General features: G+C 64.5%; 1 protein-coding gene across 1 annotated transcript; it reads right to left on the reverse strand.

Moving 5' to 3' along the window:
• Positions 1–1,643: 1,643 nt before the first annotated feature.
• Positions 1,644–10,448, reverse strand: FGF3 (fibroblast growth factor 3). The gene is made up of 3 exons (XM_036875888.2): positions 9,879–10,448; positions 7,715–7,818; positions 1,644–2,672 (listed from the first exon to the last, which is right to left on the reverse strand). Exons 1-3 carry the CDS (start codon positions 10,096–10,098, stop codon positions 2,307–2,309), a joined length of 690 nt encoding a protein of 229 aa, XP_036731783.1. The 5' UTR covers positions 10,099–10,448; the 3' UTR covers positions 1,644–2,306.
• Positions 10,449–11,955: the final 1,507 nt, after the last annotated feature.

Here is an 11,955-nt window from a genome sequence, read left to right on the forward strand (position 1 = left end):
ACAGGTGGGTGGGTGGATGGGGTGGATGGGTGGGGTGGATGGATGGACGGACGGATGGATGGATGGATGGATGGTTGGAGGTGGATGGATGGAACGGGTGGATGGGTGGGTGGATGGGGTGGACCAGTGGATGGATGGATGGATGGATGGATGGATGGACAGGTGGGTGGATGGATGGGTGGGTGGATGGGGTGGATGGCTTGGTGGATGGATGAATGGATGGGGTGGATGGGTGGGTGGATGGATGGATGGGTGGATGGTGTGGATGGGTGGGTGGATGGGGTAGATGGGTGAGTGAATGGGTGGATGGATGGATGGGTGGAAAGGGTGGATGGGTGGGTGGATGAGGTGGATGGCTTGGTGGATGGATGGATGGATGGATGGATGGATGGATGGGGTGGATGGGTGGGTGGATGGGTGGATGCTGTGGATGAGTGGGTGGATGGGGTAGATGGGTGGGTGGATGGATGGGGTGGATGGGTGGGTGGATGGATGGGCGGATGGTGTGGATGGGTGCATGGATGGGGTGGATGGGTGGGTGGATGGATGGATGGGTGGTGTGGATGGGCTGGGTGGGTGAATGGATGGATGGATTGCACTAATCATAGACCTGCTAGTCGTTCACCTTTCCAAGTCCTTCAAGCCAGGGAGGTGGAAACCTCTGAATGTGCCGAGGGGCTCAGAGGCCCGCTCAGAGGAGCTGAAGCTTGGTCACCCAGGACCCACAGGCCTTCCCCATTCAGGGAGGAACAAGAGGGCACCGGGGCGGGGTCTCAGCACCCCGCGCCCTGGGTCCCTGTCTGCTGGCTGCACACAGACAGGGCAGACTCTCCCTGGGCCTAGCCCAGGTGTGGGCGAGCAGCACGGCTGACAGCCTCCCAGTCCACCAAGTCGCCTCTCCCTTCAGCTCCCTGGGGAGAGCTGGGTGGAGGGGTCCAATGCTGGGTGTGGCCGAGGATGAGGCGGGAGGCAGTGCCAGGATACAGTCATCCCCAGGACAGAGCCTTGCCAGCTTCGGGGTCCTGTAAATGTGCAAACTGGACAGAGGGGCCCCTTTGCGTGGGCAGGCCTCGCCCCTGCGTGGAGGCGTGGGGGAGCACTGCTTCCTGCGCACAGGTGCCAGGCCGCTTGGGGGCAGCTGGGGCAGGTTGGGGTGGGGTGGAGCAGGGCATCAGCGACGCCACCATCCCTGGAACCCGACTTGGGCACGGAGCCCTGCCTGGCGGGCCCTCATTCTGCAGAGCAGGTGCATGGGACAGGGAAGTTACCTGGTTGGCCCTCAGCCACCACCTGGCTGTAGACCCTGGCAAATTACACCACCCTGGCCTCAAAGCCTCATTTTCTTAGGTGAAGCTCAAAGCCCTGGTGGAAGGTACGAGGAGACAGGAGTCCTGGGCGAGTCACACTTGGCCTTCAGCACAGGTGCTCAGAACTGCCCGCGGAGACACACACAGTCTCACGCAGAGGAGGTGTTTCTGAGTTCCGAACAAAGTAAGCCTCCTTCTCTCCTTTACACGTGTGCACCCACACACACACAGCTCATTCGGAACACAGCCAGGATGACACACACGCACACACGCGTACACACCTAGGCACAGGAGCGCACACGCAGATCCATGCACTCAAAGGAATCCACAAGCACTTGGCCCATACGCGTGACGTGCCTTTTTTGACATCCACACAAATCATCTACTGGTTTCAAAAGACAGTAATTTTCAAAGTCAGGGTTTTAAAATGCATCTTGAGCCCAGTTTCTCAGAATGCAATCCTGCATCTTCAAGTAGCAATCTGGCGGGGACGCTGCTGTCACCACAAGCGAACCTGTTGGAGTGAAAACTGCCAAGTGTCTCCTCAGCGGCATCATCATCTATTAAATAACAAGGTACTTTAAAGTTCCGGGGCCGCCCTCCCCCAGCACGGCGATCCCCGGCCGGGAGACTCCTCGGTGGGCTGGAAACCCGGCACTTCAGTGGGTTCTCCCCGTGGGCGAGGGGGGCAATCTGCCAACAGAAACCTACCAGTGCCTTGCCTTACAGCAGCCCCCCTCCGAGCCCTGCCTCTGGGCCCCTAGGTCCGAGGCGAGCCTTGTCTCAGAGAATCAGAAAGGGCTGGAAACGTCCTCCGCTGGTCCTCCAACTGCAGCAGCCCAGGGGCAGGAAAGGGGGCAGGGGCGAGGCGCAGTCAGTCACAGGAACCTGCCGAGCGCGGGCGCTCCGCTCGGCCGGGACACTCGGGCACTGGCTGGTCCGCGCCTGCCGCTGGGCCCCTGTAAGCCTGAGGCCCAGCCACCCCGCCGGCCTGCGCGGCTAAGCGCGGCCTCCGCGGCCCCGCTTTCTCTGCCCCTGCCTCAGCCGCTGCCGCGGGCCCCTGCCCGGTGGCCTGGGCAGGCGGCCGCGGAGCCCAGCGCCGCCCTGGAGCAGCCGCACCATCTCGTGGTCCTTGGGGTCCAGCACGCGGGGCAGGAACAGGGAGGACTTCTGCGTGCGGCGCGTCTTGAAGCCCCTGCGGGGCCGGCCCTTGCCGTTCACGGACACGTACCACAGTCTCTCGGCGCCGGGCTGGCGCGGGGCCCCGGGGCCGCCGGGCACCGTGCGGTACAGCCGGGACGCGTACGTGTTGTAGCCCAGCTCGTGGATGCGCTCCACGAACTCGCACTCGGCCGTGTAGGTCTCCTGAGGGACACGCCACCATCAGCGGCCCCGCCTCAGCCCCTGCCCCTCCTGCCCGTCCTGCCGCCGCCTGGCACCCCCGCCCCTCCGCAGCCCCGCCGGCCGCGCCCTCTGCCTGGGGCATCCCCCACCCCCCACGTGGGCCTGGCCTTCTCCCCGGCCCTGGCGAGCTTCGCCTGGAGGATGCAGCTCAGCATCCCTCCCTCTGCTGAGGCTCCCCGAGCGCCTTGGGAGGGCGGCCTCTCCTGGGCCCCTGTCCGGCTCCCCCGGCCTCCCCGCCCCTTGCCCTGACCCCAGCATGGGGACATGTGGAAAGAGGACCAGAGGGGCCATGGCTGGGGGTACGGGCCCAGGTTCTGCACTAAACCCAGTGCGGGTCGGCCTGAATCTGAGAGTCTTCTTCTTGTCCTTGGGGTCCCTGCCCCATAGGGTGGAGCAGAAGCCAGGGCCTGGGCGGAAGTGCCTGCTCCCCAGTGCTCAGGCTCTGCCCTCTCGGGCTGGGAGGCAGGGTCCCAGCACCAGCAGGCATCAGCGAGACTAACTCAGCAGAGGTCACCGTGGGCACAGGGTGGAGGCCAGGGGCCCTGCCCTCTCAGCAGGAGAGAGGCACAGACTGGGAACAAGGTTTCACCGATGTCCCTCAGGGCCCGCCTTGTGTGGCCTCCCCAGGTGGACGCTGGGGAAGGGGTGGCTGTGCCTTATGCCACCCCAGTTCTTCAGTCCCAGATGGGGCAGATGGGCATGCCAGGAACCCCTCCGCACCCCCTCCCCACACCATGCATCCCTCCTCACACTGTGCCCGGGGGCAGGGCTGGGGGCAGGGACAGGTGGGCAGAAGGACCTGCCCCCCTCCCAAGAGTGGGCAAGAGCAAGAGACGCCCATGGTCTGTCTGCACCTGCAGAGGACTGGGTCAGCTGCTGAGTGTAGGGGGCCCAAAGGGCCACAGGCCCACTCTCAGGGGTCACAGCTGCCATGGCCAGACCTATGAATGGAGCAGCATGTGACGTGGCAGGACCTCAGGAAGCAAGGCATTTGAGCACCAAGCACCTCTTCCCTGATGACCCGCAAATCCAGAGGTAAGGATGGGTGCCCCGGCTGAACTGGGGGTGCTCTGCCTCCCCTTTGAGGATGCCCAGCGCTCCCAGGTCACAGTATGGATGCCACCACATAGGACCAGCCTCCACACTTTGTAGATGGGAAACTGAGGCCCGGGTTGGCAATCACAGAGGGCTAGGGAGCTGGTTTGGTCTGTGCCCCTCCGTTGTGTGGCGTGGGGCTCCGAGGTCACCTGGGGGGAGCAGGCAGGTTCTCCCTAACATCACACATGCTGAGGTCACCTGGGGGGAGCAGGCAGACTTCCCCCACATCACACACACTGAGGTCACCTGGGGGAGTGGGCAGGCTTCCCCCACATCACACACGCTGAGGTCACCTGGGGGAGTGGGCAGGCTTCCCCCACATCACACATGCTGCACTGGGGTCTGTTCCCCACACTGAACTGTGAGACCCTCAGGGCAGGACTGGCCCTTCTCCCAGCCCCTCTGTCCTGGAGAAAGTGCATCGTCCGGGGTCAAGGCCCTTCACCCAGGAGGCCAGGGACAGGCTTTCTCTTCTCAGAAGCACTTGGTGGGGGGCAATAGCAGGGACACAGTCCTGCGAGCCTCAGAGTGGAGGAGTTGAGGCCCTCCTGAGGGTGGTCCTGGGGCAGGGAGAGCATTGCATGCACCTTGTCAGGGGTCCTCTGGGGACCGAGGGGAGCAGAGGGAGGCATCAGCTCAGTGCCAGGCAGCAGAGGCCAGGGAGTGGCAACCGAGACTCCCTGCAGCGAGCTCCCAGCAGGTCCAGTGCTGGTCCGGTCCCTGCCGCCCACCCCAGGCTTCTGCTCCCCAGGGTCCCCCCAGAGGCACCCCCCTGGCCTGGTTCCACCTGCTGAACTCTTCACAATCTGACCTCAGCCGTGGGGAGGCCGCTCTTCCTTCTCAGGCTTTGCAGCACTCGGAGCTGCTCCAGAAAAGGCGGCGCAGGGGCGGCTGGCACGGTGGGGGCCCAGCCAGGGGGCTGGCTGCACAGGGAGGGCAGGAAGGTGGCTTCCGGCAAGCATGATGGCGGCGTGAGGAGGAAGTGGGCTGAGAAATGCCTGCCCAGTGAGGTGACATTCGGAGAGCCATTAGGGAAGGGTGGGCACTTTCTAGTGAGCAGTTGTGGTGACAGGAGCAGTGCCAGCAGGGGCCAAGGCGTGGCCCGGCAGGCAGCACGGACTGCTCTGGAGCGCCAAGGGAGGGTCCCGCTGCCGGGGTGGGAACGCGAGTCACAGAGTGCAGGTAGGAGGTGGGAGCACAGGCAGTCTGGGCCACCTCTCTGTGGGAGGAGCTGAGGTACCTGGGTGGCCACTTGTGGGTGGGGGGAGTTCCTGGAGGCTGTGCTAATGAGCAGATTTGCATCTAAGGAAGACATTCTAAGCTTATGTTTAGCATAGAGTGGGACACATGGTCAGTGCCCAGGATGCTGATGAATGAATGAATGCCAGAAGGAGGGAGGGAGGGCGGAATGGATGGATGGATGGATGGACAGATGGAAGGAAGGATGGACGGATGGTTGGGTGGATGACAGATGAATGGAAGGATGTGGATGGAATGAAAGAGGGAAAGGTAGATGGATGAGCAGGTGGACGGGTGGACAGATGAATGAATGGAGGGACGAGCAGAAGGGTGGCTGGATGTGTGGATGATGGGCAGGTAGAAGGAGTAGAAGGATGGTTGAGTGGCTGGGTGGTTGAACGAATGCAGGGATGGAGGGATGGATGGACGGATGTGGAAGGAAGGAAGGATGGACGGGTGGCTAGACGGATGGTGGACTTGTGCAGGGAGAGGCTGGAGGCGGGTAGCCTGGTCCCCAGGCTGCTTGGTGATCCGGGCAGGGGTGACAGGGCCTGAGCTGTAAGGGCACTGGCCACGGCATAAGGCAAAGAGGGGCAAGGGGTGTGTACTGAAGAGAGGCTCAGAAGGCTCGGTGGGGGCTGGGGGCTGGGCTGAAGGCAGGGCTGAGAGGGAAGGCAGGTCACCAAGGCTCCCAGCTGACCTTGGGCTTGACTGCGTGGCTGGCGGGGGCCCTAATTAGGGTGGGCGAGGCAGGGCAGCTGCAGAGCCCAGCTGGGGTGTGCTGCCCTCTACCGGAGGTCTCTGAGCCATCAGGGCTTTTCGGAGGTGATCTGTCACTCAGACAGGAGGTCAGGGCTGGAACTGGGAGCTGTCGGGGTGCTGTGACCACTGCCCCACAAAAGGGGATGGGTGGCCTGCGGGAGGCAAGAAGCAGGCTGCTGGTGAGGACCAGGGAACCCAGGCAGGGAAGGGGCGGGGCCGTGGGGGCAGTGCCCATGGGCAAGCTGATGCCCAGGATGGGCACGGCGGGGGGGGCGGGCAGGGGCCTCGCTTCCCAGACTGCCTGCGGGGCAGTCACACCTCTGCTGGGTGCTCTGAAAGGTTCCCCACCTTCCGACTAGACCTCCTGGGCTCTCCCCCATGGGGAAGGAAACTCCCCTCCTCCTTGCCCAAGGCCGGCACTGTCAGCATTCAGGGATGGAAGTCACAAGTGGACCCTGACCTGTTGGGGTCCCCCAAAGCCCTGGGCCTGGGTCCCCCGTGGGCCTCACACCTCTTCTGATCCAGCCATCCCTGCCCCACTCTGTGAACTTGCCCCGTGTAAACAGGAGACCCTGTGTGGTCAGCAGGGCCAGCACCATCACAGTAGCCAGCAAGCTCTCCCCTGGGGCCCCTTCCAAAAGGGACAGGAGTGACTGTGGAGATCTAAGGCCATTTTGAGAACAGAGAGTTAGTTTTACTCTCCCGGCACCAGGGGCACAGGGCCTGAAGGGTCCAGAAAGCTACAGTCCACTTCAAGAAAGAGGCAGGCCAGACCCTGGGCTAGGGGCACGTCCTCACAAGCCACAAGTGGTGTTCGTAGCCTTGGAAGTACATACAGAAGAGGCTGGACCCCCTCCAAGATACAGCTTCTATTAAGTGGCCCCTGGGTCAGAGAAAACCAACAGGTATATTCCAACTTTTGTATCTTCTTTAGGAAAACTGTGAAAAATCTGTGAAGTACATAGTTCAGAGGGTTTTCTTGCAACTCTTTTTGATCACACTGTACCTGACTTCAAAGGGGGCAGGGCCGTGTTGGTGTGCCCCCCCAAACACGACTGAATGGGGAGAGGTCGCCGCAGGGAGATGGTCCTGGGCTGCATCGTCTGGATTGCATGTGGATGGAAACCCTCTCATTGCCCAAGGAGGTTATCAGCTGAATTGCACGTAATGGCTGGTTGGAGGCAGCAAATTTCCCAGTTCCACGGATTCCACTCCATGTTTCCCCACCCCCACCCTTGTGGGAGGGACACTGCCAACACCCAGAGTCCCAGGCCCCTTTCCTGCCACTGAGGCCGAGGTGGTAGACAGACTGGGTTCCAGACCTGTGTGCCTGGGATGTAGTTCATCTCCCGCCCTCTCTGTTCCTGCCTGAGAGCCCCCAGCGCCTGCCTGTCCTCCTCGGGGAGAACCGGCTGAGTCACGCCGTGCTCCTCAGCCTCCCCACTCCCAGGAGAGCTCTGGCCGAGCCAGAGCAGAGCTGGTGCCCTGCACACACCTGGCTGCACCTCAGGGAGCATGGGGCCCACTTATTCCATTGGAAATTTGGAGGACAGTCTCTCCCCTGTGCTCGGGCACCTTGAGGGAAGGCAGTAGCGGTGATGACAAAACGCTTAGAGGGACATTTTCTAACCTGATGGCACTGGAGAACACAGAACATTTCTGACCCCCAGGGTGCCCCTCCCTGTGGCCCAGGCTCCAGGGCACTCAAGCTGGCAGCCGCCTTTAACAGAAGCAGCTGAAAGAACAGCGGGTGCGGAGTCATGGGGCTGGGGTGGCTCCCAGCTCGGGTCCCACACCTTCCTGGACAGACTATTACACTGCCCGCAACCCCTCTGCCCCGGATGTGATGTTTGAGGGAGATGGCTGCCCTATCCATGCCCATCCACACGAGAGATCGCACTCACCGAGGCGTAGAGCCGTCCCCTCTGGTTCATGGCCAGGTACCGCCCAGAAAAGAGCCCCCTGATGGCCACGATGCCCACCTCCACTGCTGTTATCTCCAGGATACCTGGGAAGAGTTGGGAAGGCTCATCATTCCTGTGTCCCTCAAAGCCTCGGGTGAAGGCTGAGTGCCCGCTGGCCCTGTCCAAAACCACACTCGGGCTTGGGCAGGCGGTGTGTGTGTGGAGACAACACACACCCATGGGGAGGTGACTTTGGAGGTTCAGAGGACAGAGAAATTACTGGAAGGGAAGTGAAGCAGGGGGGAGCATCAGGGAAGTCATACTCCAAGGAGAAGATCGCAAATCTGGGAGGGAAATAACAAAACGTCACATTTCTGCCAGGCAACTCTGTGCCAGGTACAGGGATCTGCAGGACGAGGAGCTCCCTGGCACCTCTCAACAACTTTGCAAGCTGGTGTCATGATCTGACAGACAAGCAAGCCGAGACTGCGGAGGCTGAGGGGCTTGCCGGAGACGGCACACACATTTGGGCTGGACTTTAGCCCTGGCTGCAGATGCTGGTTTGAGCTCTCCAGCCCACGGTTTGTGCTGGGGTACCTGTGGGGTCCCAGGAGCGGGGACAGCTGGAGCCCTGGGTGAAGCCAGCTGAAAATATGATCCACGAGGTGCACTGCGGGTGGCACCCAAACCCACTGGCAACAGACCGCGGTGGAAGGTAATGTCCAGGGTGGCTCCCCGGGTACAGGATATCAGCAGGAAGTGGGGTTCGGCTCTGGGGCTCACAAAGGGAAGCTGGCCTGGCTTCCCCTCTCTGTATGCGGGAAGTTGAAGCACCCTCCCCTCGTGCTTTCCTTCTGGACACAAGAGCGCTTTCTCACTGCCTGCAACAAAAGCCCGAGGGGGCTGGGGCGTCAGCCGGTGCCCCCTCGGGGCACCTCTCGGGGCGCGCGCCTAGCCGCCGGCAGGGCAGCGATCACAGGGGCAAGACGCCGGGTCCCGGGAGGCTGCGGGCGTCTCGCGTGCCTGGGCGCAGGCCGGGGACCAGAGCATCAGGGGCTGCTGGCGCGCGCCCTCCTCTGCCGACGCCAGGCGGCCCGCCTTGGCTCCCCCAAGAATTCGGACGCTCTGCGACCCCGAGGGGGAGACTGGATCTGGACAAAACCCGAGTGTCGCCGCGAGGCTAGCGCGGGCCCTCCCCCAGCCCTGCCCTGCACGCAGGGATGCCCTGGCCACCGCTAGTCTCCACCGCGTGCTCCGGAGGCGTCCTCGGAAGACGCCCTCCCCGCAAGGCCGCGGCTCCTCGAGCAGGACGCCGTTTCCCGCTGCCGCCCCGCATCCACCGCCCCGCGTCCTGCGCCTGGGAGCCGGGAGCCGCGCGTCGCAGCCGAGCCCGAGACCCCGCTACACTCCCGCGCGCCTCGCTGCGTTCCTGCGGGCCGGGAGCGCGTCTCCTGCCCCCACCAAGCGGAGCTGCTTTCAGCCCTCCTCGCTTTGCGCTCCTCGAGGAAGGCTGGACCCGAGCCCAGGCCCCTGGTCGGGAGAAGCCAACCCCAGGGCCTCGGGGGCCTCCGGCTGCAGCGCGGGGTGGGAGCTGGTCTGCGCCCTCGCCCCGCGACCTAACCAGAATCACGCGGCCCCCACCCCGCGGCGCGAGCGCCCACCCTGCCCCTGTCTCTATGGCCTGGGGGGCTGCGGATTCCGGCCCAGGAAAATGGTTCTGTACCGTGGTGGCCGCAGCCCGGGAACCCCGCTGGGTTCAGACGAGCGTCCTCCGCGCACAGGCAGCCGCGCAGGGCGGCCACGAGCGGGAGTGCAGGGTGGACTGCGGCGTCCCCGGGGTGGGCAAGAGAAGAAGTTGTCAAAATAATAAAGAGGGTAATAAATGCTTCGTCCAGAGACTTTTCTGTGAAAACCTCAAAAGGCTCAAACTTGCCAGGGCCACCCAACCCAACCCTGCGGGAGCCCGGGGCCACTCGCCGCGCGCTCTCCGGCCGTGAGCCTCCCAGCTCCCCTCCCCGACGTGGTGGGAGACAGGGGACCCTATAGGTCCCCCTGAGGCAGCAGGGGTGGTCTGCTTTCCCGGACCCCTTCGAGCTCCGAGCCCTCCTGGGCACCGCCCTTCGGCGAGAACCCCCGCCAGGGCCCCTCAGGGCACCGCACTCACTGTAGGCGCTGTTCCCCAGGCTGCCGTTGACGCGGCCGCTCGGGTGCAGCTGGAGGTGGTACTTGGTGGCGCAGTAGAGCTTGCGGCGCCGGGGCGCCCCTCCGAGGTGCTCGTAGACGCCGCCGCGGCCGCCCGCATCCCTGGGCGACCGCGCCCCGGTGCCCGCAGCGGGCCAGCCGGGCTCCAGCAGGCCGAGAAGCAGGACCCAGATCAGGCCCATCGTGGCATCGCGCCCGCCCTGTGGCGGCGGCGACTGCAGGCGAGCGCGGCACCCATGGAAGGGGCGCGGCGCTCGGAGCGGGCTCCCCGCGCCTGGCGGTGCAGACTCGGGCTTCGAGGGAAGTGGGGGTGGGGCGGGGAGGGGGGAGGGGAGCGCCTTTAATTTTCACCCAGGATCGGGTGAAATTTCCGTTGCTACGCGAAGCTCTGAAAGAAAAGACGGCTCGGCAACAAAAGGCCGACACGGTCCCCAGGAGGAGGTGCGGGAGGCGCGGGAGGGGCGGGGGCCGGGCGGGGGGCAGCCCGGGGCGCGCGGGGTTCGGGCCGGGGCCGCCTGCGCACCCTCTGCCCCGCGCGCCGCCGTCGAGCCGCGGCTTCGCTCCGCCTGCGCCCCGCGCGCCTCGCGACGCTGGAAGGTCCCTTGGCTGCCCCGCCCCCGCCCCGCCCCCGGGCCAATTACGCCTCCGAAAATTACAGGCCGAGGCCTCGCGGCGGCCGCCCGCGCCCTGTCACCCCCCCGCCCCCCGTCATCCCCGGGCACAATGCGGACGCCGCCCCGACTGGTGTCCGGGGGAACAACTCGCGGGGACGTCGCGCCGACAAACGCCCATGAAAGGCGGCGCGTCAGGAAAGGGGCCGCGGAGGGCGGCGCGGGGGCGGGTCCGAAGCGCGGGCGCGCGTGGGGACCCCGGCGTGGGGTCTGCGCCCGGGGTCCCTGCCGGAGCCAGAGGGCTGTCCTGCCCGGTCCGAGGCTCCGTCCTGTCCTGCGCGCCACCCCGACGAATCGGGAAGGGCGAGGTCTGCGCGCGTCGGGGCGCCTCTGCGGGCTCCTGTCCCAGCAGCGGGCCAGACAGGAACCCGGGGAGATGGGGGGGAGACTGTAGAGCCGGGGAAAGGGCGGCGGGAGGGAGCAGCGCCCGGAAGGATCCCCGAGAAAAGCAGGAAGGTCCGATGGCCGCAGAGAAGAAGGCGAGAGGAGAGAAGGGGCTGAGCAGGAGGACACCTCCAGCTGGTGCTTCCCGGGGCAGCAGCGAAGACGCCCCTGCCCAGGATGGCCCCAGACTGTGAGTTGGGTGGGGTGGGGGGCCTCGCCCCCAGGGGCCCCAGTGAAGACAGGCTACAGAAAAGGGCTGGGAAAAGCCACAGCCCACCCCCTTCTCTTGCTCCCCTACCCTGGCCCCCCCAGCAGCCCCCGGGCAGCACCAGCCCCATGCTGACACAGGCTCTACCGAGGGGGCTTGTCTCCCCCACCCCCTGCAGAAGCGGGGCACCTGTGGGATCCCCAGGTCCAGGCGCTCTGGGATAAGCCCGGGGGGCTGGTGTCCCCTGGCCCTTCTGTCAGCATTAGGATGTGGGCCTTGGTCCTCTCCCGGGGAAGGGACCCCTTGGAGCTGCAGGGACTGGTCCAGCTGACTGAGATGCCTCTCACCGCCCTGGCCTGTCCTCGGTGAGTCCACCGCAGCGCCCCCGGGACATCACCCAGTACCTCAGGCTCTGGGAAGCTGGCTTCTGGCCAGGGTCTTTCCAGGCAGAGCCCATGGACAATCTGAAGACCAGGTCACCGATTGCCAGAGCCCCAGACCCTTCATGATGGAGCCTGCTTTATGGGGGACAGAGGACAGCCCCCAAGGACAGAGTCAGGAGGGGAACTTGCCCACTGGGGCTCTACCCACAGACCTGGCCTGGGACTGCATGCAGTAGGCCCTCGGACATACTCCTTGAATGAATGAATGAATGCATGAACGAACGAATGGATGAATGAATGGCTCGGCCACTTCCTAGCCATGTGACCGTAGCCATGTAGCACTGCGCCTCTGAGGTGCCGGCTCCTTATGGATGAAATGCCTCAGGTATACTG

This window comes from Manis pentadactyla, chromosome 9, assembly GCF_030020395.1.
Source record: "Manis pentadactyla isolate mManPen7 chromosome 9, mManPen7.hap1, whole genome shotgun sequence".
In the NCBI taxonomy this organism is placed as follows: Eukaryota; Metazoa; Chordata; class Mammalia; order Pholidota; family Manidae; genus Manis; species Manis pentadactyla.